The 26,572-nt window shown below is 40.7% G+C and overlaps 2 protein-coding genes across 6 annotated transcripts in view; both read left to right on the top strand.

Moving 5' to 3' along the window:
• The window catches only part of mfsd10 (major facilitator superfamily domain containing 10), a 34,412-nt gene extending 28,473 nt beyond the window's left edge, over positions 1-5,939 (top strand). Inside the window, exons 11-13 of the mRNA XM_061895677.1 lie at positions 5,312-5,359; positions 5,440-5,529; positions 5,597-5,939. Of these exons, the coding sequence (XP_061751661.1) occupies positions 5,312-5,359; positions 5,440-5,529; positions 5,597-5,700 (242 nt within the window). The 3' untranslated portion in view covers positions 5,701-5,939. The remainder of the gene's footprint in view (positions 1-5,311; positions 5,360-5,439; positions 5,530-5,596) is intronic.
• A 5,478-nt stretch (positions 5,940-11,417) lies between these two features.
• The window catches only part of LOC133549863 (selenocysteine insertion sequence-binding protein 2-like), a 66,078-nt gene continuing 50,923 nt past the window's right edge, over positions 11,418-26,572 (top strand). For 4 of the 5 annotated variants that reach the window (XM_061895736.1, XM_061895745.1, XM_061895726.1 and 1 more), the window contains exons 1-4: positions 11,419-11,610; positions 21,351-21,469; positions 21,582-21,672; positions 21,747-21,804. In XM_061895736.1, coding sequence (XP_061751720.1) covers positions 11,602-11,610; positions 21,351-21,469; positions 21,582-21,672; positions 21,747-21,804 — 277 coding nt within the window. In that variant the 5' untranslated portion in view covers positions 11,419-11,601. Of the gene's footprint in view, positions 11,611-21,350; positions 21,470-21,581; positions 21,673-21,746; positions 21,805-26,572 lie in introns of all 5 variants that reach the window. The other variant, XM_061895753.1, reaches the window with a different exon arrangement.

Genomic DNA, 26,572 nt, shown 5'->3' with positions numbered 1-26,572 from the left:
TTTTTATTTTATTTTATTATTATTATTTTTTCTAGTCCTTCACTCTCACTTTCCTCATCCACAAATCTTTCATCCTCGCTCAAATTAATGGGGAAATTGTCGCTCTCACTGTTGGTGGCCATGATTGTAAACAACGTGAGGATGTGAGGAGATCCACAACCCGTGACATCACGCACACATCGTCTGCTACTTCCGGTACAGGCTTCGCTTTTTTATTAGCGACCAAAAGTTGCAAACTTTATCGTAGATGTTCTCTACTAAATACTTTCAGCGAAAATATGGCAATATCACGAAATGATCAAGTATGACACATAGAACAGACCTGATATCCCCGTTTGAATAAGAACATCTCATTTCAGTAGGCCTTTAAACTGTGCTTTTAGCAAGACTTACACTGCGAAAAGTCAGTGTTCAAAAACAAGAAAAAAAAATACAAAAATGAGGGGTATCTTATTTGAAATAAGCAAAATAATATGCCAATAGAACAAAAAAATGTGGCATGTCAAAACTTTCCCAAACAAGTAAAATTAGCTAACCTCAATGAACCCCAAAATACCTTAAAATAGGTAAATTCTCATTAATAACAAGTGGACTTTTTTTGATAGAATAAACAAATATGCTCAATATGTTGAAAAATATTCTTAAATGAAGTAAATGCTAGTCCCATTATCTTGGCATTACATTTCCTGAAACCATCTAACTTATACTAAAAACTAGTTTATTTTTCTTAATGGAAAGGCAAAAAGGCAACCGCTTGTTATATATATATATATATATATATATATATATATATATATATACATCCATCCATCCATCCATTGTCTACTGCTTATTCCCTTTTGGGGTTGCGGGGGGCGCTGGTGCCTATCTCAGCTACAATCGGGCGGAAGGCGGGGTACACCCTGGACAAGTAGCCAACTCATCGCAGGGCCTATATATATATATATATATATATATATATATATATATATATATATATATATATATATATATATATATATATATATATATATATATATATATATATATGTATATATATGTATATATATGTAGGTGTGGGAAAAAATCACAAGACTACTTCATCTCTACAGATCTGTTTCATGAGGGGTTCCCTCAATCATCAGGAGATTTCCTGATGATTGAGGGAACCCCTCATGAAACAGATCTGTAGAGATGAAGTAGTCTTGTGATTTTTTCCCACACCTACATATTGCGCTCTACCACGGTATCGAGCACTATTCTCCGGATAATCCAATCAAGACATATATGTATATATATATATATATATATATATATATATATATATATAAATAAACTGTACATTTACACCCTGGCCAATTTTTTTTATTGTAATTTTGAAGAATTCATCTGAATGTGCACAAACTATTTGTGTTCAAAATTGTTTAAAATGTCAAAAATATTTCACCACCCACGAGGTGTGGTGAAACTGTTCTCTGCATTTGACCCATCACCCTTGACCACCCCCTGGGAGGTGAGGGGAGCAGTGAGCAGCAGCGGTGGCCTCGCCCGGGATTCATTTTTTGGTGATTTAGCCCCCAATTCCAACCCTTGATGCTGAGCGCCAAGCAGGGAGGTAACGGGTCCCATTCTTATAGTCTTTGGTATGACTCGGCCGGGGTTTGAACTCACGACCTACCCATCTCAGGGCGGACACTCTAACCTAAGGTTTCTTATAAGCAATAATTCTGAGGTTATTGAAAGAAAACTCGTAATTAATGGCTTACCGGTTGTATAATAAGGCCATGCAGAATAAGGCATTAATAAGTAATTAATAATGACTAATTAAGAGCCAATATGTTACTAATTTTCATGTTAATAAACAAGTAGTTAATGGTGAATATGTACTACTAAAGCAGGGGTGCCCATTACGTCGATGGCGAGCTACCAGTCGACCGCGGGGGGTGTGTCAGTCGATCTCCAGCCAGGCTTTTAAAAAAAATAGACCTAAAAATGAGTGATCATCAATCTTCACCAAGACGTCACTTAAATGACATTCACGGTACCGGAGGGTCTTGTGAGATGACGCTGGCTGCTGCAAGATCATTATTATGAAAATATGACCGAGAGGAAGGCGATAAACACTTTTTATTTCAACAGACTCTCGCGCCGTACCTTCCGTCAAAACTCTAAAGGCCGACTGCACATTTCCTATCTTCACAATAAAAGCCCTGCTTCATGCTGCCTGCGCTAACTAAATACAGAGTCTCGGAAAACTGGCGTGCACAAGCGATCCCTCAGAAAGCTGGCGTGCACATCACTTGTGCACGCCAGCTTTCCGAGACTCTTATTTTGTTAGCGCAGGCAACATGAAGCAGGGCTTTTATTGTGAAGATAGGAAATGTGCAGTCGGCCTTTAGAGTTTTGACGGAAGGGACGGCGCGAAAGTCTGTTGAAATAAAAAGTGTTTCTCGCCTTCCTCTCTGTCATTTTTTCATAATAATGAACTGGCAGCAGCCAGCGTCATCTCACAAGACCCTCGGGTGCCGTGAATGTCAATCAAGCAAGCTACGGAATTTTCCGCCAATGTTTTTCTTGTAAAGTGTATGGAAGCTGGATGAATTAAATGCAAAAAAACAACCACTTTCATGTGGTTTTGTACAGAAAGGACAACTTTTTTTTCTCCTCCATTTGAAAATGTGGGCGTTATCATCATTACTGTCTGATTCCAATCAATGCAAGTCATCAGAATCAGGTAATACACCAACTTATATTCTTGTCTTTGTGAAAGAAAGACATCTATATGTGTTACACATGCTTGTATTATCATTAAACACATTTAACTTGTTTACAAAAATGTCTCTTTCATAAATAAATAAATATAAATGATATATATAAATTCAGCCTTCCCGGTAAGGTTTATTCAGGTGTACTGGAGAGGAGGCTACGTCGGATAGTCGAACCTCGGATTCAGGAGGAACAGTGTGGTTTTCGTCCTGGTCGTGGAACTGTGGACCAGCTCTATACTCTCGGCAGGGTTCTTGAGGGTGCATGGGAGTTTGCCCAACCAGTCTACATGTGCTTTGTGGACTTGGAGAAGGCATTCGACCGTGTCCCTCGGGAAGTCCTGTGGGGAGTGCTCAGAGAGTATGGGGTATCGGACTGTCTTATTGTGGCGGTCCGCTCCCTGTATGATCAGTGCCAGAGCTTGGTCCGCATTGCTGGCAGTAAGTCGAACACATTTCCAGTGAGGGTTGGACTCCGCCAAGGCTGTCCTTTGTCACCCATTCTGTTCATAACTTTTATGGACAGAATTTCTAGGCGCAGTCAAGGCGTTGAGGGGTTCCGGTTTGGTGACCGCAGGATTAGGTCTCTGCTTTTTGCAGATGATGTGGTCCTGATGGCTTCATCTGACCGGGATCTTCAGCTCTCGCTGGATCGGTTCGCAGCTGAGTGTGAAGCGACCGGAATGAGAATCAGCACCTCCAAGTCCGAGTCCATGGTTCTCGCCCGGAAAAGGGTGGAGTGCCATCCCCGGGTTGGGGAGGAGACCCTGCCCCAAGTGGAGGAGTTCAAGTACCTAGGAGTCTTGTTCACGAGTGAGGGAAGAGTGGATCGTGAGATCGACAGGCGGATCGGTGCGGCGTCTTCAGTAATGCGGACGTTGTATCGATCTGTTGTGGTGAAGAAGGAGCTGAGCCGGAAGGCAAAGCTCTCAATTTAACGGTCGATCTACGTTCCCATCCTCAACTATGGTCATGAGCTTTGGGTCATGACCGAAAGGATAAGATCACGGGTACAAGCGGCCCAAATGAGTTTCCTCCGCCGTGTGGCGGGGCTCTCCCTTAGAGATAGGGTGAGAAGCTCTGCCATCCGGGAGGAACTCAAAGTAAAGCCGCTGCTCCTTCACATCGAGAGGAGCCAGATGAGGTGGTTCGGGCATCTGGTCAGGATGCCACCCGAACGCCTCCCTAGGGATGTGTTTAGGGCACGTCCAGCTAGTAGGAGGCCACGGGGAAGACCCAGGACACGTTGGGAAGACTATGTCTCCCGGCTGGCCTGGGAACGCCTCGGGATCCCCCGGGAAGAGCTAGACGAAGTGGCTGGGGAGAGGGAAGTCTGGGTTTCCCTGCTTAGGCTGTTGCCCCCGCGACCCGACCTCGGATAAGCGGAAGATGATGGATGGATGGATGGATGGATGGATGGATGGATATATATAAATGAGGTAGATCCCCTCGAGTTGGTCAATTGAAAAGTAGCTCGCCTGCAGAAAAAGTGTGGGCACCCCTGTGCTAAAGTGTTACCAAAAAAAAAATAACAGGATAAAATATAAAGTTAAAAATATATGATTATACACAATATAAATTATATTCATATTATTTACAATTAAAAAATACAAAATTAACATTCTGGACAATATTGTAGACTACCGCCAAACTACTACATGAGTCTTCATTAGCATTTCAGTAATCATGTATACAAATTTGGCAAGTGAAAAGCATACATATAGCTAAAGTATATGTGGGGATTGCTCGAAGATTGCAAGGGAAGCTCAGCTTCCCCCAAAATAAAAAAACAAACAAAAAAAAGTGGTCAAATACAGTATGTACTTTTGGTGCAAGAATGGGTCAACTTTTGTTCAGTATCCGCTACTTTCCAAGTTGATTTCTCAACATACCGTAGGCGGTGGGGGTGTGGTCACATGATGCCATCATATAATTAGCATAATCTGCTATGAATCATATGTTACATAAAATATAACAAAAATATACATACAATTTTATATATGTATGTGTGTGTGTGTGTGTGTGTGTATGTATAAATATATATATATATATATATGTTTATATATATATGTATATATATATATATATATGTATATATATATACGTAGATTGAAAAACACATCTGTGTTGTTTGTTATTCACATATTTTTTTCTCTATTTTAAATTAATGTCTCTAGTACAATGTACTTAGTTGAAATTTTTTTCAAATTATTTCTTCTCCAATCTTTATAGTAATTGTTTTCTTCGTGACGAAGTTGGTAGAGTGGCTGTGCCAGCAATCTGAGGGTTGCTGGTTCAATCCCCACCTTCTACCATCCTAGTCACGTCCGTTGTGTCCTTGGGCAAGACACTTCACCCTTGCTCCTGATGGGTTCTGGTTAGCGCCTTGCATGACAGCTCCCACCGTCAGTATGTGAATGGGCGAATGTGGAAATACTGTCAAAGCGCTTTGGGCTTCTTAAAAAGGGGTAGAAAAGCGCTATACAAGTACAACCCATTTACCATTTACTGCAAATTGTAGTTAAGATACGTAGCTTAGCTACTGTGTATTTTTCCTCCCCTGACAGCGGCCGCAGTCGTCGTCCCGTGCCTCTCCACGCTCGTCTCCGAACACGGTGAGACCCTTTTTTTTTTTTTTCTTCTTCCTGACTTTGTGTCACGATGAGCGACGGTCTACCGGGAATCTTTGCTGCAGGCTCGTCCAGTCAGAAAGGCACGGTGATGGGGATCTTGCGGAGTCTGGGCGCCCTGGCGAGAGTCCTGGGACCGGTGGTGTCGTCCTCTGGTAACTATGGCAACGGGGAAATAACGTGTATTAAAAAAACTGATTAAAAAAAACATTTATTTTCTAGTTTACTGGCTGGCCGGAGCACAGGTCTGCTTCGTCCTCACGTCCGCCGGCTTCGTTCTACCTCTCCTCCTACTGAGCCGCGCCAGAAGACTGAAGGCGGAATGAACGTGCGAATGCTCTCGGGCTTTTATTTTGGTGTTCATGTTTACATTTGCCGGTTGAACAAGAGCTCCGTCATCACCACTCGATGCAAAAAGGCGCCAACACTAACAATGTGAGAAGAAGTCTTCACTTTTTATACTGTGCTAGTTTGCCAATCACATTTTTAGAACAAGCATTCCATTTTAGGTGCCTTTTAAAGAATGTATTCTTCTATTTTCTTAGCAATAAAGCACAGAACCTCATTAGAGAATATTAGACTTAGACAAACTTTAATGATCCAGAAGGGAAATTGTTCCACACAGTAGCTCAGGGCGGTTTAGCTCGGTTGGTAGAGCGGCCGTGCCAGCAACTGGGGGTTTGCAGGTTCGATTCCCACTTCCGCCATCCCAGTCACTGCCGTTGTGTCCTTGGGCAAGACACTTTACCCACCTGCTCCCAGTGCCACCCACACTGGTTTGAATGTAATTTAGATATTGGGTTTCTCTATGTAAAGCGCTTTGAGTCACTAGAGAAAAAGCGCTATATAAATATAATTCACTTCACTTCACTTACAATGATGGAAAGTCTAAGGATGGAAAGGAAAATGCAGGTATAAATAAACTAAATATAGCAATATAAAATATAATATATATACGTAATATTTACATAATATATGTACAGTATGTTATATATACTGATATATTATATTATGTCTATATCATATATACAATATATATTTGCTTTATACAAGCTTAAAGTTTCAAATATTGAGTTTTTTTTTTTTTAATTTTTTAGCTTAACTACATTTTTAATGCAACTTTTTATTTTTTAATCATATACTTTGTGTTTTATTTTGAAGACAGTTGTCATGGTAAGTTCAGGTACCTAACATTACGTTTCAGTGTCAAAACAATGACAAAATATATCTTAAAACATGGGTTCTTAACCTTTTTGACCTTGGGCCCAACTTTTCCACTACAGAGGGGCCCGGGGCCCACTCAAATATTAATTCTGAAGTAGTAATCTTACTCTTAATTTTAATCTTCTTTGATAATTATATTAATTTACTTAAAGTTTAACAGACTATTGTGTCAAATGATATTAAAGTCATATAGCACGGTTGGTAGAGCAGCCGTGCCAGCAATTTGAGGGTTTCAGGTTCGATCCCCGCTTCTGCCATCCTAGTCACTGCTGTTGTGTCCTTGGGCAAGACACTTTACCCACCTGCTCCCAGTGCCACCCACACTAGTTTAAAATTGTAACTTAGATATTGGGTTTCACCATGTAAAAGCGCTTTGAGTCACTAGAGAAAAGCGCTATATAAATATAATTCACTTCACATGTGCTAATCACCAAGATTATATTTAAGGCTTAGGTCAGGCTGATTACAAAAATAAATATTCAATCAAATTTACTGCAAAACAAAGGGACTTGTTATGGTTGGAGGGAGTTGTGACAGCACAGTTCTACAAGGGGGCAATAAAGCGCTATGCTATATATATATATATTTATATATGTATATATAATAGTCAATAATAATAACTAAGGAAATAGTGTGAACTAATATCCAAGAATGTGTGGTGTAGACTTGGTGTGGGAAATTACATGAGTGTTTGACCGTGGTGTTGAATCGAGAGCTGGGGCAAAACAGGAAGGTCCGTGAGACAAGCGGGATGTCTGTGGAGCTGAGAGAGAGGTGTTGAGAGGTCCGTGTCCAAGCGGGAGGTCAAGAATCCAAAAGGTTTATCCGGGAAACTAGGGGACAAGAAAATGACGAAACGCACTGCTCGCCAACACAGGAACGAGGGCAGACGCTGGAAGGACAAGGAAGATCAATCAATCAATCAATATTTATTTATATAGCCCCAAATCACAAATGTCTCAAAGGACTGCACATATCATTACGACTACAACATCCTCGGAAGAACCCACAAAAGGGCAAGGAAAACTCACACCCAGTGGGCAGGGAGAATTCACATCCAGTGGGACGCCAGTGACAATGCTGACTATGAGAAACCTTGGAGAGGACCTCAGATGTGGGCAACCCCCCCCCCTCTGGGGGACCGAAAGCAATGGATGTCGAGCGGGGTCTAACATGATACTGTGAAAGTTCAATCCATAGTGGCTCCAACACAGCCGCGAGAGTTCAGTTCAAGCGGATCCAAGACAGCAGCCAGAGTCCCGTCCACAGGAAACCATCTCAAGCGGAGGCGGATCAGCAGCGTAGAGATGTCCCCAACCGATACAGGCGAGCGCTCCATCCTGGGTCTCGACTCTGGACAGCCAGTACTTCATCCATGGTCATCGGACCGGACCCCCTCCACAAGGGAGGGGGGGACATAGGAGAAAGAAAAGAAGCGGCAGATCAACTGGTCTAAAAAGGAGGTCTATTTAAAGGCTAGAGTATACAGATGAGTTTTAAGGTGAGACTTAAATGCTTCTACTGAGGTAGCATCTCGAACTGTTACCGGGAGGGCATTCCAGAGTACTGGAGCCCCAACGGAAAACGCTCTATAGCCCGCAGACTTTTTTTGGGCTCTAGGAATCACTAATAAGCCGGAGTCCTTTGAAGGCAGATTTCTTGCCGGGACATATGGTACAATACAATCGGCAAGATAGGATGGAGCTAGACCGTGTAGTATTTTATACGTAAGTAGTAAAACCTTAAAGTCACATCTTAAGTGCACAGGAAGCCAGTGCAGGTGAGCCAGTACAGGTGTAATGTGATCAAACTTTCTTGTTCTTGTCAAAAGTCTAGCAGCCGCATTTTGTACCAACTGTAATCTTTTAATGCTAGACATGGGGAGACCCGAAAATAATACGTTACAGTAGTCGAGGCGAGACGTAACAAACGCATGGATAATGATCTCAGCGTCTTTAGTGGACAAAATGGAGCGAATTTTAGCGATATTACGGAGATGAAAGAAGGCCGTTTTAGTAACGCTTTTAATGTGTGACTCAAAGGAGAGAGTTGGGTCGAATATAATACCCAGATTTTTTACAGAGTCACCTTGTTTTATTATTTGGTTGTCAAATGTTAAAGTTGTATTATTAAATAGAGGTCGGTGTCTAGCAGGACCGATAATCAGCATTTCCATTTTTTGGGCATTAAGTTGCAAAAAGTTAGCGGACATCCATTGTTTAATTTCATTAAGACATGCCTCCAGCTGACTACAATCCGGCGTGTTGGTCAGCTTTAGGGGCATGTAGAGTTGGGTGTCATCAGCATAACAGTGAAAGCAAATAACGTATTTGCGTATGACGTCACCCAGCTACAGATACAGAAGCAAATCAGACACGACGGGGGAAACACTCACAGAGAGAAAGATTTCAGGAAGCATGTAGATTGCTTACGGTATGCTAACAGAAGGTTATATTCCGGCGAGGGGATGGCAGGTTGTGCATGCTTATGAATGCAGGTCTGATCATCAGCTCCAGGTGTGCAGATTGCTAATCAGGGGCGTGTCTAGGCGAGCTGCCAGTGGAGGTGCTAGTAGACCCAGCTGCCGGGGGAAAAGTGCGTTCGAGCCAGCGCCGTGACAGGACTATTAAAAATAAATGTACTTACAATTACACAGTGCTAGGATCAAATCTAACTAATATTAAATAATAATATATATATTTCAGTACAGTTTAAGTGCAAATGAAAATACAGCTTCACTACTTTAGTCAGGGTGGAGTGCCATCTCCAGGTTGGAGAGGAGATCTTGCCCCAAGTGGAGGAGTTCAAGTACCTCGGAGTCTTGTTCACAAGTGAGGGAAGAGTGGATCGTGAGATCAACAGGCGGATCGGTGCGGCGTCTTCAGTAATGCGGACGTTGTATCGATCCGTTTTGGTGAAGAAGGAGCTGAGCCGGAAGGCAAAGCTCTCAATTTACCGGTCGATCTTCATTCCCATCCTCACCTATGGTCATGAGCTTTGGGTCATGACCGAAAGGATAAGATCACGGGTACAAGCGGCCGAAATGAGTTTCCTCTCTCCCTTAGAGATAGGGTGAGAAGCTCTGCCATCCGGGAGGAACTCAAAGTAAAGCCGCTGCTCCTCCACATCGAGAGGAGCCAGATGAGGTGGTTCGGGCATCTGGTCAGGATGCCACCCGAATGCCTCCCTAGGGATGTGTTTAGGGCACGTCCAACCGGTAGGAGGCCACGGGGAAGACCCAGGACACGTTGGGAAGACTATGTCTCCCGGCTGGCCTGGGAACGCCTCGGGATCCCCCGGGAAGAGCTAGACGAAGTGGCTGGAGAAAGGGAAGTCTGGGCTTCCCTGCTTAGGCTGCTGCCCCCGCGACCTGACCTCGGATAAGCGGAAGATGATGGATGAATGGATGGATGGACAATTTGTATAATGCTCAATCTTTTTGGCAATTTTGGAAATTGCTTCCAGTTATATATTGATTGTGTTGGAAGTTCTGGCTACTAACCCTAAAACTAACCCTAACCCTAACCTTTGATGCCATCTACGCAGTGTTGGGAGACTGTTTTGCCGTTCTTCTGTTCGATGTAGCTTTTTGTGCAGAATTCCGCAAATTCTTCTTCATCCATTTGACACGGTCGCGCCATTTTCAAACAAAATCTCGTCTTAAATCTCGTCTTGCGATATGCAAATTGCTTGCGCACAATGGAAATGATGTATAATTTGCAAAGTGCGCGAGATTGGTGAAATGCTTACAACATTGTCAAGCTTATGAGATGCGATGCAAGTGTAAGCCTCTGTGACACTATTGTTCTTTTTTTTTATTTTTATAAATGTCTAATGATAATGTGGGCTTCACGGTGGCAGAGGGGTTAGTGCGTCTGCCTCACAATACGAAGTTCCTGCAGTCCTGGGTTCAAATCCAGGCTCGGGATCTTTCTGTGTGGAGTTTGCATGTTCTCCCCGTGAATGCGTGGGTTCCCTCCGGGTACTCCGGCTTCCTCCCACTTCCAAAGACATGCACCTGGGGATAGGTTGATTGGCAACACTAAATTGGCCCTAGTGTGTGCATGTGAGCGTAAATGTTGTCTGTCTATTTGTGTTGGCCCTGCGATGAGGTGGCGACTTGTCCAGGGTGTACCTTGCCTTCCGCCCGATTGTAGCTGAGATAGGCGCCAGCGCCCCCCGCGACCCCAAAAGGGAATAAGCGGTAGAAAAATGGATGGATGGATGGATAATGATAATGTCAATGAGGGATTTTTAATCACTGCTATGCTGAAATTATTACTAATATTGATACCGTTTCACTACCTTTGGTTTGTTCTGTGTCGTGTTTGTGTCTTCTCAATTGCTCTGTTTATTGCAGTTCTGAGTGTTGCTGGTCAGGTTTTGGCTTTGGAATTGTATTGCATTGTTATGGTATTGCTGTGTATTGTTTTGTTGGATTGATAAAAAAAAAAAAAATCGAAAAAAAAAAATGAGAATGATTCTGCCGGGGCGGCATAGCTCGGTTGGTAGAGCGGCCGTGCCAGCAATTCGACGGTTGCAGGTTCAATTCCCGCTTCCGCCATCCTATTCACTGCCGTTGTGTCCTTGGGCAAGACACTTTACCCACATGCTCCCAGTGCCACCCACACTGGTTTAAATGTAACTTAGATATTGGGTTTCACTATGTAAAGCGCTTTGAGTCACTAGAGAAAAGCGCTATATAAATATAATTCACTTCACAATTCACTGAATCGCACATGAGAATCGCGATTCCAATATCCCGCCCGCTCCAGTTGAATGTAAAAAAAAAGCTGCAGTTCCTAGCGCCGCCACTGGATGTCGCTGTCCGCCTGATGAAATATCAACATAGTCCCCACGCCAGGCTGCTAGTTCCTCTTCCATGGCAGCTGTCAGCGTCATCTTCATAGTTCCCAGCAAATTCAACAAGTGGGAGAATGGCAACGCAAGGAGCTTCGCGTGATTCCACGGAGACGTGACGGCGCCAAAGGGAGGCTTTCAAGATGGAGAAGGTAGCGGGGGACAAGATTGTTACGACGGCTAGCACGCTAGTTAGCAGCGAGCTAGCTGTGACGTTTCGAACTTTGAAAAGCTGAGCGATTAACCGTGAAAATCCACCGTAAAAACGGTTAGATACCACCGAGAAACAACCGTAGACTTATTGGTAAAGTTTGTACGAGTAATAGTTGCGTCGACCAACAGTTGTTGAGTAAAGTTGTTTTGAATGACGCCTGTGCTGATACATGCCTCATAAATGCACCGTCATAACTCTTAAAACATGCCTAAAGTGGCGATTAGATTAAATTAATTTAGATTAGTTTATTTCAAAGGGGACAATGCAATTTCATTAAACACTTGACTGGTTAAAAAAAGCCAGAATTGGCCAAGAAATCTGTTTTTCATTTATAGTCCCACTGGCCATGATGTCAAAAACCTAGACTCTCTTTTTGGACTGGGCGATATTGCCCATCCATCCATCCATTTTCTACCGCTTATTCCCTTTTGGGGTTGCGGTGGGCGCTGGTGCCTATCTCAGCTACAATCGGGCGGAAGGCGGAGTACACCCCGGACAAGTCGCCACCTCATCGCAGGGCCAACACAGATAGACAGACAACATTCACACTCACATTCACACACTAGGGTCAGTTTAGCATTGCTACCGCTTATTCCCTTTTGGGGTTGCGGTGGGCGCTGGCGCCTATCTCAGCTACAATCGGCGGAAGGCGAGTACACCCCGGACAAGTCGCCACCTCATCACAGGGCCAACACAGATAGACAGACAACATTCACACTCACATTCACACACTAGGGCCAGTTTAGCGTTGCCAATCAACCTATCCCCCATTTGATATAAAGTTAGAAATGAATTGAATTTTTGAATTGAATTATATTTATATAGCGCTTTTTCTCTATAAATAATAAATAAATAAATGGGTTGTACTTGTATAGCGCTTTTCTACCTTCAAGGTACTCAAAGCGCTTTGACACTACTTCCACATTTACCCATTCACACACACATTCACACACTGATGGAGGGAGCTGCCATGCAAGGCTCCAACCAGCACAAATCAGGAGCAAGGGTGAAGTGTCTTGCTCAGGACACAACGGACGTGGACGAGGTTGGTACTAGGTGGGGAATTGAACCAGGGACGCTCGGGTTGCGCACGGCCACTCTCCCCACTGCGCCACGCTGTCCCTAGTGACTCAAAGCACTTTACATAGTGAAACCCCAATATCTAAGTTACATTCAAACCAGTGTGGGTGGCACTGGGAGCAGGTGGGTAAAGTGTCTTGCCCGAGGACACAACGGCAGTGACTAGGTTGGCAGAAGCGGGAATCAAACCTGCAACCCTCAAGTTGCTGGCACGGCCACTCTACCAACCGAGCTAAACCGCCCAATGTGTTTGATTTTAGGTCTCCCGGGCACGAGTGTTACTAGGGGGAGGCATGGCGTAGTAGAGGGGTGCCCACACTTTTCCTGCAGGCGAGCTACTTTTCAATTGACCAACTCGAGGGGATCTACCTCATTTATATATATCATTTATATTTATTTATTTATGAAAGAGACATTTTCTTTCATAAACAATAAATTTAAATGATAATACAAGCATGTGTAACACATATAGATGTCTTTCTTTCACGAAGACAAGAATATAAGTTGGTGTATTACCTGATTCTGATGACTTGCATTGATTGGAATCAGACAGTAATGATGATAACGCCCACATTTTCAGATGGAGGAGAAAAAAAAGTTGTCCTTTCTGTACAATACCACATGAAAGTGGTTGGTTTTTGGCATCTAATTCATCCAGCTTCCATACACTTTACAAGAAAAACATTGGCGGCAAATTCCGTAGCTTGCTTGATTGACATTCACGGCACCCGAGGGTCTTGTGAGATGACGCTGGCTGCTGCCAGTTCATTATTATGAAAAAATGACAGAGAGGAAGGCGATAAAACAGTTTTTATTTCAACAGACTTTCGCGCCGTCCCTTCCGTCAAAACTCTAAAGGCCGACTGCACATTTCCTATCTTCACAATAAAAGCCCTGCTTCATGCTGCCTGCGCTAACAAAATAAGAGTCTCGGAAAGCTGGCGTGCACAAGTGATGTGCACGCCAGCTTTCTGAGGGATCGCTTGTGCACGCCAGTTTTCCGAGACTCTGTATTTAGTTAGCGCAGGCAGCATGAAGCAGGGCTTTTATTGTGAAGATAGGAAATGTGCAGTCGGCCTTTAGAGTTTTGACGGAAGGCACCGCGCGAGAGTCTGTTGAAATAAAAAGTGTTTCTCGCCTTCCTCTCGGTCATATTTTAATAATAATGATCTTGCAGCAGCCAGCGTCATCTCACAAGACCCTCCGGTACCGTGAATGTCATTTAAGTGACGTCTTGGTGAAGATCGATGATCGCTAATTTTTAGGTCTATTTTTTTTAAAAGCCTGGCTGGAGATCGACTGACACACCCCCCGCGGTCGACTGGTAGCTCGCGATCGACGTAATGGGCACCCCTGGCGTAGTGGGTAGAGCGGCCGAGCCAGAAACCTGAGTGTTGCAGGTTCGCTTCCCACCTATTTGACATCCAAATCGGTGCCGTTGTGTCCTTGAGCAGGACATTTCACCCTTGCCCCCGGTGCCGCTCACACATTAATGATGAATGAATGATAGGTGGTGGTCGGAGGGTACGTAGGTGCAAACTGGCAGCCACACTTCCGTCAGTCTACCCCAGGGCAGCTGTGGCTACAGATGTAGCTTACCACCACCATTGTGTGAATGAATGATGGGTTCCCACTTCTCTGTGAGCGCTTTGAGTATCTAACAATAGAAAAGCGCGATATAAATCTAATCCATTATTATTATTATTATTATTATTATAACTATACCTGGCAAAATGTTACATAATATTCTTACTTTTGCTACGAAGAACCAAAACATATTGTTAAAGTGGGCTCTGTTAATGGTTGGTGTAAAGTTTTACCAGACTTGATTCCTCTGGAACAGGGGTCACCAACGCGGTGCCCGTAAGGACCAGATTTGTCGCCCGCTGGCCTGTTCTAAAAATAGCTCAAATAGCGGCACTTACCAGTGAGCTGCCTCTATTTTCTAAATTGTATTTATTTACTAGCATGCTGGTCTCTCTTTGCTTGACATTTTTAATTCTAAGAGAGACAAAACTCAAATAGAATTTGAAAATCCAAGAGAATATTTTAAAGACTTGGTCTTCACTTGTTTAAATAAATAAATTTATTTTTTTTACTTTGCTTCTTATAACTTTCAGAAAGACAATTTTAGAGGAAAAAATACAACCTTAAAAAAGATTTTAGGATTTTTAAACACATATACCTTTTTACCTTTTAAATTCCTTCCTCTTCTTTCCTGACAATTTAAATCAATGTTCAAGTAAATAATTTTCTTTTATTGTAAAGAATAATAAAAAAATTAAAATGTAATTCTTCGTTTTAGCTACTGTTTTTTCCGATGAAGAATATTTCTGAAATATTTCTTCAGACTTACTATGATTAAAATTCCAAAAAATTATTCTGGCAAATCTAAAAAATCTGCAGAATCAAATTTAAATCTTATTTCAAATTTAACATTTTTGTTCTGGAAAATGTAGAAGAAATAATGATTTGTCTTTGTTAGAATTATAGCTTGGTCCAATGTGTTATATATTATAACAAAGTATAGATAGGATTTGAACCTATTTAAAACATGCCATCAAAATTCTAAAATAAATCTTAATCATTAAAAATTACTAATGATGTTTCATAAATTATTTTTTAAATTTTTTTCAAAAAGATTTGAAGTACCTAGTTTTTCTCTTAATTTTTTTTCGGTTGAATTTAGAATTTTAAAGAGTCGAAATTGAAGATAAACTATGTTTCAAAATGTAATTTTCATTTTTTTCGTGTTTTCTCCTCTTTTAAAAAGTTCAGTTAAGTGTTCCTTTCATCATTTATTCCCTACAAAAAACCTTCCGTAAAAGAAAAAAAAATGTACGATGGAATGACAGACAGAAATACACATTTTTTTAATATATATATATATATATATATACATTTATTTATTAAAGGTAAATTGAGCAAATTGGCTATTTCTGGAAATGTTTTTAAGTGTGTATCAAACTGGTAGCCCTTCGCATTAATCAGTACCCAAGAAGTAGCTCTTGGTTTCAAATATCATGCATCACAAAGTGGACCAGCCTTTCAAAATCCTACTTGAGTTATTTTGAGCCAGACTATTCATGGATTATTGTACAAGGAGTCTCCTAAACCTGGGTTTCTGAAAACTGACTTTTGACGGGTCTGTTACGAGAACTGTTACATGTGGCCTTAACTTGAGCTGTACTTTGTATTCTTTTGTTTTTGCCTTTTTTTAATAACGTATAGAGTTCCCCGGGGTTCGGTCCTTGGCCCTGCACTCTTCAGCATCTACATGCTGCCGCTAGGTGACATCATACGCAAATACGGTGTTAGCTCTCACTGTTATGCTGATGACACCCAACTCTACATGCCCCTAAAGCTGACCAACACGCCGGATTGTAGTCATCTGGAGGCGTGTCTTAATGAAATTAAGCAATGGATGTCCGCTAACTGTTTGCAACTCAACGGCAAAAAAACGGAAATGCTGATTATCGGTCCTGCTAGACACCGACCTCTATTTAATAATACAACTCTAACGTTTGACAACCAAACAATTAAACAAGGCGACACGGTAAAGAATCTGGGTATTGTCTTCGACCCAACTCTCTCCTTTGAGTCACACATTAAAAGCGTTACTAAAACGGCCTTCTTTCATCTCCGTAATATCGCTAAAATTCGCTCCATTCTGTCCACTAAAGACGCTGAGATCATTATCCATGCATTTGTTACGTCTCGTCTCGATTACTGTAACGTATTATTTTCGGGTCTCCCCATGTCTAGCATTAAAAGATTACAGTAGGTACAAAATGCGGCTGCTAGACTTTTGACAAGAACAAGAAAGTTTGATCACATTACGCCTGTACTGGCTCACCTGCACTGGCTTCCTGTGCACTTAAGATGTGACTTTAAGGTTTTACTACTTATGTATAAAATACTACACGGTCTAGCTCCATCCTATCTTGCCGATTGTATTGTACCGTATGTCCCAGCAAGAAATCTGCGTTCAAAGGACTCCAGCTTATTAGTGATTCCCAAAGCCCAAAAAAAGTCTGCGGGCTATAGAGCGTTTTCATTTCGGGCTCCAGTACTCTGGAATGCCCTCCCGGTAACAGTTCGAGATGCTACCTCAGTAGAAGCATTTAAGTCTCACCTTAAAACTCATTTGTATACTCTAGCCTTTAAATAGACTCCCTTTTTAGACCAGTTGATCTGCTGTTTCTTTTCTTTTTCTCCTATGTCCCACTCTCCCTTGTGGAGGGGGTCCGGTCAGATCCGGTGGCCATGTACTGCTTGCCTGTGTATCGGCTGGGGACATCTCTGCGCTGCCTATCCGCCTCCGCTTGGGATGGTTTCCTGCTGGCTCCGCTTTGGACTGGACTCTCACGACTGTGTTGGATCCATTATGGATTGAACTTTCACAGTATCATGTTAGACCCGCTCGACATCCATTGCTTTCCTCCTCTCCAAGGTTTCTCATAGTCATCATTGTCACCGACGTCCCACTGGGTGTGAGTTTTCCTTGCCCTTGTGTGGGCCTACCGAGGAGGTCGTAGTGGTTTGTGCAGCCCTTTGAGACACTAGTGATTTAGGGCTATATAAGTAAACATTGATTGATTGATTGATTGATTGAAATTAAAGTGCACTTTTTGTACAGAACGCCACTACAATAGTTAAAAATAAATAAAGTGCACTTTTGTGCATGATGTCACACAATATATTTCAATAAGTGTCAAATAAAAATGAGCTGCATAATAGGAAATCAAATAGTGTATGTGCTTCGCTATGTGGTAGGTTCTTGTGGACGTTATCTCCTTCTGTTGTTGACTATTTTTCATACGGTGTTGGTCTGGAAATGGTTGCTTTGGCATTTTGTTGATGTTGACATGCGGAGTTTCAAGCACTCTTCATTCTCCAGCGGGTGACTTTTCAAATGGTGCAGTGCTGCTACTTTTTGTAGCAGCGCTTTTGCCACGTACTTCCGGCTTGAAGCCAAACCACCGCCAGACGATGGACTCCCTGCTTTTTTTCTTGGGAATTAATTCTTCCTTCATTTGTTGCCACACCGCTAGAATCATAGCTAAATTTACCATGTCCGTGCGAGTCCCGGGATGCCCAACATGTCCAAAACGCCACCTGTCTGCTCCTCGAAGGCGTATGACGTTGCAACAGTATGTGACCTGTGTAAGAAGGTGCGCTTGTTTTATGTCTCTGTGAGTAGAGACAAAAATAGAGTGAGAAGAGCTTGTAGTGTAATGCCCGCAGCTAAAAGCAACTGCCTGAGGACGTATACTCGAATATCACCCATCCATCCATCCATTTTCTACCGTTTATTCCCTTTGGGGTGGCGGGGGGCGCAGGTGCCTATCTCAGTTACAATCGGGCGGAAGGCGGCGTACACCCTGGACAAGTCGCCACCTCATCGCAGGGCCAACACAGACAGACAACATTCACACTCACATTCACACACTAGGGCCTATTTAGTGTTGCCAATCAACCTATCCCCAGGTGCATGTCTTTGGAGGTGGGAGGAAGCCGGAGTACCCGGAGGGAACCCACGCATTCACGGGGAGAACATGCAAACTCCACACAGAAAGATCCCGAGCCCGGGATTGAACCCTGACTACTCAGGACCTTTGTATTGTGAGGCAGACGCACTAACCCCTCTTCCACCGTGAAGCCCCCTCGAATATCACGATATAGTAATTTTCTATATCGCACAGAGATCAACCGATACCGATATATACAGTCGTGGAATTAACACATTGTTATACCTAATGTAACAAGGTTTTCCAAAATAAATCAACTTAAGTTATGGAAAAAAATGCCAACATGGCACTGCCATATTTATTATTGAAGCCACAAAGTGCGTAATTTTTTTTTAACATGCCTCAAAACAGCGGCTTGGAATTTGGGACATGCTCTCCCTGAGAGAGCATGAGGAGGTTGAGGTGGGAGGTAGCGGAAGAGTTAGTGCTGCAATGAGTTCTGGGTATTTGTTCTGGTTTGTTTATGTTGCGTTACGGTGTGGTTGTTCGCCCGAAATGTGTTTGTCATTCTTGTTTGGTGTGGGTTCACAGTGTGGCGCATATTTGTAACAGTGTTAAAGTTGTTTATACGGCCACCCTCAGTGTGACCTGCATGGCTGTTGACAAGGTTTTCCAAAATAAATCAACTTGAGTTATGGAAAAAAATGCCAACATGGCACTGCCATATTTATTATTGAAGTCACAAAGTGCGTTTTTTTTTTTAACATGCCTCAAAACAGCAGCTTGGAATTTGGGACATGCTCTCCCTGAGAGATCATGAGGAGGTTGAGGTGGGCTGGGTTGAGGTGGGAGGTAGCGGAAGAGTTAGTGCTGCAATGGGTCCTGGGTATTTGTTCTGTTGTGTTTATGTTGTGTTACGGTGCGGATGTTCTCCCGAAATGTGTTTGTCATTCTTGTTTGGTGTGGGTTCACAGTGTGGCGCATATTTGTAACGGTGTTAAAGTTGTTTTTATACGGCCACCCTCAGTGTGACCTGCATGGCTGTTGACAAGGTTTCCCAAAATAAATCAACTTGAGTTATGGAAAAAAAATGCCAACATGGCACTGCCATATTTATTATTGAAGTCAGAAAGTGCGTTTTTTTCTTTTTTAACATGCCTCAAAACAGCAGCTTGGAATTAAGGACATGCTCTCCCTGAGAGATAATGAGGAAGTTGAGGTGGGCTGGGTTGAGGTGGGAGGTAGCGGAAGAGTTAGTGCTGCAATGGATCCTGGGTAGGGATGCACCGATTAATCGGTAACCGAATATATTCGGCCGAATATGGCAAAAAAGCCACATTCGATCTTCGGTGGAATGAGTTAAATGCAAGGCCGAATAGTGGCGTGTGACGCAATGACGCAATTTTTTGACGCGGTGACGCAATCAACCAACGTGCAGTGACGCGGTGACGTTGGAACCAGGCGCCTTCGGGAAAATGTCAGCAGTGTGGAGATATTTTAAAGTGTCGGAAAGTGACAAAAGTATTGCAGTTTGCAACGAATGTTCAGCCAAACTGTCTCGAGGAGGTGCCTCGTGGCCGACGTTTTTGAGAGGACGGAAATGTTTGCGACTGACAGTGCCAAAGCAAACGGAATTAGAAAGAAGGTAATGGAGTTTATGGCTTTGGATGATCAACCGTTTAGTGTTGTGGAGGACATTGGCTTTCGGAGACTCATGGAGCACATCGAGCCCCGTTACACGATACCGAGCAGACGGTATTTCTCTGATGTGTGCTCTTTACATTGTGTGTGTGCTGTTTACATTATTAGCCTGGTGTGTAGGCTACCTGTATAAGTGTATGAGGTTACAAGCACACACTTATTGAGATTTACTTCAGTCTTCTGTTTACATTATTAGCCTGTTGTGTAGGCTACCTGTATAAGTGTATGAGGTTACAAGCACACACTTATTGAGATTTACTTCAGTCTTCTGTTTACATTATTAGCCTGTTGTGTAGGCTACCTGTATAAGTGTATGAGGTTACAAGCACACACTTATTGAGATTTACTTCAGTCTTCTGTTTACATTATTAGCCTGGTGTGTAGGCTACCTGTATAAGTGTATGAGGTTACAAGCACACACTTAATTGAGATTTACTTGAGCCTTCTGTTTACATTATTAGCCTGTTGTGTAGGCTACCTGTATAAGTGTATGAGGTTACAAGCACACACTTAATTGAGATTTACTTCAGTCTTCTGTTTACATTATTAGCCTGTTGTGTAGGCTACCTGTATAAGTGTATGAGGTTACAAGCACACACTTAATTGAGATTTACTTGAGTCTTCTGTTTACATTATTAGCCTATCTACTGTGGCTAAGCAGACTTTTGCCAAAAGGACAATAATTCATTTGTTGTGGGTTTATCCACTTAAATACACGTTATTTTTTTTGGGAATGCATGTTTTTTTTTAGGCCTAATATAAATGAAAAACTTTGTGCTTTTTTGAAAAGCAAAGGCTACTGGAATATTAAAAATATGTCAATATTCAATAAAAATGTACTTTATTTAAAAAAAACATGTCTAAAAATGTATTGTATGCTGTTTATGCAATATAAAATTTTGGGGGAAAAACTGTATTCATTATTCGGTATTCAGTATTCGCCTTCGGCCAAGCTTTTAAATTTTATTCGGCTTCGGCTTCGGCCACAAATTTTCATTTCGGTGCATCCCTAGTCCTGGGTATTTGTTCTGTTGTGTTTATGTTGCGTTATGGTGCGGATGTTCTCCCGAAATGTGTTTGTCATTCTTGTTTGGTGTGGGTTCACAGGGTGGCGCATATTTGTTACAGTGTTAAAGTTGTTTATACGGCCACCCTCAGTGTGACCTGAATGGCTGTTGACCAAGTATGCTTGCATTCACTTCTGTGTGTTTAAAGCCGTAGATATTATGTGCCTTTAAGGTTTATTGGCGCAATGTACTTCTCTCTACGTCCGTGTACCACTCCGTACAGCAGCGTTTTGAGAAGTCATAAATTCTACTTTTTGAAACACTGATATTACATTTTAAAGCATTTACATCGGAATGCCGATATTATCGGACATCCCTAGTTGTTACGTCATGAAACTTGGGTCCGTTATCTTTTTCAGGAGAGCAAAGTGACAGCTGCCGAGCCGACGTCGGAACCAAAGAGGAGAATCGAGTCAGCAAAGCAACACGCCGGCTCGCCTCGTCATGTTAACTTTGCAAACCAGCACAAGCCAAGAAGGTGGGTACATATTCATGTTTAACATCGCAACCAACATGCATTCTGTCTGATCTTGTCACAGTACACAAATAATATCTGTGTGTGTGTGTTTATTTTGGTGAAAAAAAACAAGCACCCAGTCTGGTCGGAGTCCATCAAACATTAAAGGAGCGATGGCAGGAAGAGGAGGTGATCAGTCGTGGAGAGATAGACCGCAGTCAAAGGTTAGCCTGGCTTGTTTGATCTAAATGCTGCCTGTTGTCGGAGCTGTCAAATCAAGTCCTGTAAACCCCCGCAGGCGTCCACCAGGAGCAGTGACCCTCGTGTGCAAAACTCAACCAACGCACCGAGAAGAGGTACAATCCAGCAGATTGTACCCTAGAAGCTGTTTATGTCGACCAAGTCCTCAAGTTCCGATCCCCTGTTTTTCGTCTTGTCGTTGCTCGGGTCGAGGTCGACCGTTTTGGACGACGTAGATTTAAAAATGAGAGAAATGGTGTCAACTACCATCATTAGCGCTAAGTAGAGATCAGAACAGGGGTTTACTCGATGCCAATATTTTGCTACCGGTATCAAAATTACTTCGGTACTTTTCTAAATAAAGGGGACCACAAGAATTGCATTATTGGCTTTATTTAAAAAAAAAAAAACATCTTCAGGTACAATAAACACATGTTTCTTATTGCAATCGAAAAACAATTCTGTTCTTAAATAAAATAGTGAACATAGTAGACAATAGTGTTGTCCCGATACCAATATTTTGATACCGGTATGAAAATTATTTCGATACTTTTCTAAATAAAGGGGGCCACAAAAAATTTCATTATTGGCTTTGTTTTAACAAAAAAAGTTAGGGTACATTAAACATTTTTATGATTGCTAGTTTGTCTTTAAATAAAATAGAGAACATAGTAGACAATAGTGTTGTCCCGATACCAATATTTTGGTACCGGTACCAAAATTATTTTGATACTTTTCTAAATGAAGGGGACCACAAAAAATGTCATTATTGGCTTTGTTTTAACAAAAAAAGTTAGGGTATATTAAACATATTTTTGTTATTGCTAGTTTGTCCTTAAATAAAATAGTGAACATAGTAGACAATAGTGTTGTCCCGATACCAATATTTTGGTACCGGTACCAAAATTATTTTGATACTTTTCTAAATGAAGGGGACCACAAAAAATGTCATTATTGGCTTTGTTTTAACAAAAAAAGTTAGGGTATATTAAACATATTTTTGTTATTGCTAGTTTGTCTTTAAATAAAATAGTGAACATAGTAGACAATAGTGTTGTCCCGATATCAATATTTTGGTACCGGTACCAAAATTATTTTGATACTTTTCTAAATAAAGGGGGCCACAAAAAATGTCATTATTGGCTTTGTTTTAACAAAAAAAGTTAGGCTACATTAAACATTTTTATTATTGCTAGTTTGTCGTTAAATAAAATAGTGATCATAGTAGACAATAGTGTTGTCCCGATACCAATATTTTGGTACCGGTATGAAAATTATTTCGATACTTTTCTAAATAAAGGGGGCCACAAAAAATGTCATTATTGGCTTTGTTTTAACAAAAAAAGGTAGGGTATATTAAACATATTTTTGTTATTGCTAGTTTGTCTTTAGATAAAATAGTGATCATAGTAGACAATAGTGTTGTCCCGATACCAATATTTTGGTACCGGTACCAAAATTATTTCGATACTTTTCTAAATAAAGGGGGCCACAAAAAATGGCATTATTGGCTTTGTTTTAACAAAAAAAGTTAGGGTACATTAAACATTTTTATTATTGCTAGTTTGTCGTTAAATAAAATAGTGAACATAGTAGACAATAGTGTTGTCCCGATACCAATATTTTGGTACCAGTACCAAAATTATTTTGATACTTTTCTAAATAAAGGGGGCCACAAAAAATGTCATTATTGGCTTTGTTTTAACAAAAAAAGTTAGGGTACATTAAACATATTTTTATTATTGCTAGTTTGTCCTTAAATAAAATAGTGATCATAGTAGACAATAGTGTTGTCCCGATACCAATATTTTGGTACCGGTACCAAAATTATTTTGATACTTTTCTAAATGAAGGGGACCACAAAAAATGTCATTATTGGCTTTGTTTTAACAAAAAAAGTTAGGCTACATTAAACATTTTTATTATTGCTAGTTTGTCGTTAAATAAAATAGTGATCATAGTAGACAATAGTGTTGTCCCGATACCAATATTTTGGTACCGGTATGAAAATTATTTCGATACTTTTCTAAATAAAGGGGGGAACAAAAAATGTCATTATTGGCTTTGTTTTAACCAAAAAAGTTAGGGTACATTAAACATATTTTTATTATTGCTAGTTTGTCCTTAAATAAAATAGTGATCATAGTAGACAATAGTGTTGTCCCGATACCAATATTTTGGTACCAGTACCAAAATTATTTTGATACTTTTCTAAATAAAGGGGGCCACAAAAAATGTCATTATTGGCTTTGTTTTAACAAAAAAAGTTAGGGTACATTAAACATATTTTTATTATTGCTAGTTTGTCCTTAAATAAAATAGTGATCATAGTAGACAATAGTGTTGTCCCGATACCAATATTTTGGTACCGGTACCAAAATTATTTTGATACTTTTCTAAATGAACGGGACCACAAAAAATGTCATTACTGGCTTTGTTTTAACAAAAAAAGTTAGGGTACATTAAACATATTTTTATTATTGCTAGTTTGTCCTTAAATAAAATAGTGATCATAGTAGACAATAGTCTTGTCCCGATACCAATATTTTGGTACCGGTATCAAAATTATTTCAATACTTTTCTAAATAAAGGGGGCCCCAAAAAATGTCATTATTGGCTTTGTTTTAACAAAAAAAGTTAGGGTACATTAAACATATTTTTATTTTTGCTAGTATGTCCTTAAATAAAATAGTGATCATAGTAGACAATAGTCTTGTCCCGATATCAATATTTTGGTACCGGTATGGAAATTATTTCGATACTTTTCTAAATAAAGGGGACCACAAAAAATGTCATTATTGGCTTTGTTTTAACAAAAAAAGTTGGGGTACATTAAACATATTTTTATTATTGCTAGTTTGTCCTGAAATAAAATAGTAAACATAGTAGACAATAGTCTTGTCCCGATACCAATATTTTGGTACCGGTATGGAAATTATTTCGATACTTTTCTAAATAAAGGGGACCACAAAAAATGTCATTATTGGCTTTGTTTTAACAAAAAAAGTTAGGATACATTAAACATATTTTTATTATTGCTAGTTTGTCCTTAAATAAAATAGTGATCATAGTAGACAATAGTGTTGTCCCGATACAAATATTTTGGTACCGGTACCAACATTTTTTCAATACTTTTCGGTACTTTTGTAACTTAGGGGGACCAAAAAAATGGCATTGTTGGCTTTATTTGAACAAAAAACATCTTAGGATACATTAAATATATGTTTCTTATTGCAATCGAAGAACAATTTTGTCCTTAAATAAAATAGTGAACATAGTAGACAATAGTGTTGTCCCGATACCAATATTTTGGTACCGGTCCCAACATTATTTTGATACTTTTCTAAATAAAGGGGACCACAAATAATGTCAATATTGGCTTTGTTTTAAAAAAAAAAATGTTAGGGTACATTAAACATATGTTTATTATTGCTAGTTTGTCCTTAAATAAAATAGTGAACATACTAGACAATAGTGTTGTGCCAATACCAATTTTTTGGCACCGGTACCAAAATTATTTCGATACTTTTCGGTACTTTTCTAAATTAAGTGTATCAAACAAAATGGCATTATTGGCTTATTTTAACAAAAAACATCTTAGGGTACATTAGACATATGTTTATTATTCCAATCGAAGAACAATTTTGTCCTTAAATAAAATAGTTAACATAGTAGAAAATAGTTTTGTCCCAATACCAATATTTTGATACCGGTAACGTACCCATGCGCAAAGGCGTATGACGTTGTATGTGACGTATGTAAGAAGGTGCGCTTGTTTTTTGTCTCTGTGAGAAGGAGAGACAATAAAGAGTGAAGAAGAGCCTGCAGTGTAATGCCCGCAGCTAAAAGCAACTGCGTGAGAACCTATACTCGAATATCACAATATAGTCATTTTCTATATCGCACAGAGACAAACCCGCCATATATCAGGTATATCGATATATCGCCCAGCCCTAATCAGAAGAGTCGAAAATATGCACTAATGGAGACGTAAAAAAAACTGCTGTAAATTAAAAAATCATTTGGTATAATTTTCCCTTTGTATCTGACAAAAGTCTTAAGTAAATGTCGCATTTTTCGGAGTATAAGTCGATCCGGAGTATAAGTCGCACCTGCCGAAAATGCATAAAAAAGAAGGAAAAAAAAACATATATAAGTCGCACTGGAGTATAAGTCGCATTTTTTGGGGAAATGTATTTGATAAAACCCAACACCAAGAATAGACATTTGAAAGGCAATTTAAAATAAATAAAGAATAGTGAACAACAGGCTGAATAAGTGTACGTTATATGAGGCATAAATAACCAGCTGAGAAGGTGCCTGCTATGTTAACCTAACATATTATGGTAAGAGTCATTCAAATAACTATAACATATAGACCATGCTATACGTTTACCAAACAATCTGTCACTCCTAATCGATAAATCCCATGAAATCTTATACGTCTAGTCTCTTACGTGAATGAGCTAAATAATATTATTTGATATTTTACGGTAACCTGTTAATAATTTCACACATAAGTCGCTCCTGAGTATAAGTCGCACCCCCGGCCAAAGTATGAAAAAAAACTGCGACTTATAGTCCGAAAAATACGGTACTTTCGATTTTGGTTGTCTTGCCAATCGCTTACGGCAGGGGTGTCTAAACTTTTTCCACTGAGAGCCGCACACTAGAGATGCGCGGATAGGCAATTATATCACCCGAAACCGCATCACAAAAGTCGTCATCCGCCTGCAATCCACCCGAACCAACATTGCATCAAAGCCACACCCGCTCGCCACCCGCCCGTTGTTAAATATCTAATATAGACGATGCAAGGCATTAGTGAGGTTAGAACGTGTAACTCCCTCCAAATAGCACAGACACGATGGCTTTCTTGAACTG

The sequence above is a fragment of the Nerophis ophidion genome, linkage group LG01, assembly GCF_033978795.1.
Source record: "Nerophis ophidion isolate RoL-2023_Sa linkage group LG01, RoL_Noph_v1.0, whole genome shotgun sequence".
Classification (NCBI taxonomy): domain Eukaryota; kingdom Metazoa; phylum Chordata; class Actinopteri; order Syngnathiformes; family Syngnathidae; genus Nerophis; species Nerophis ophidion.
The sequence above is the reverse complement of the archived record's forward strand: the minus strand, read 5'-3'. Positions and strand labels throughout refer to the sequence as shown.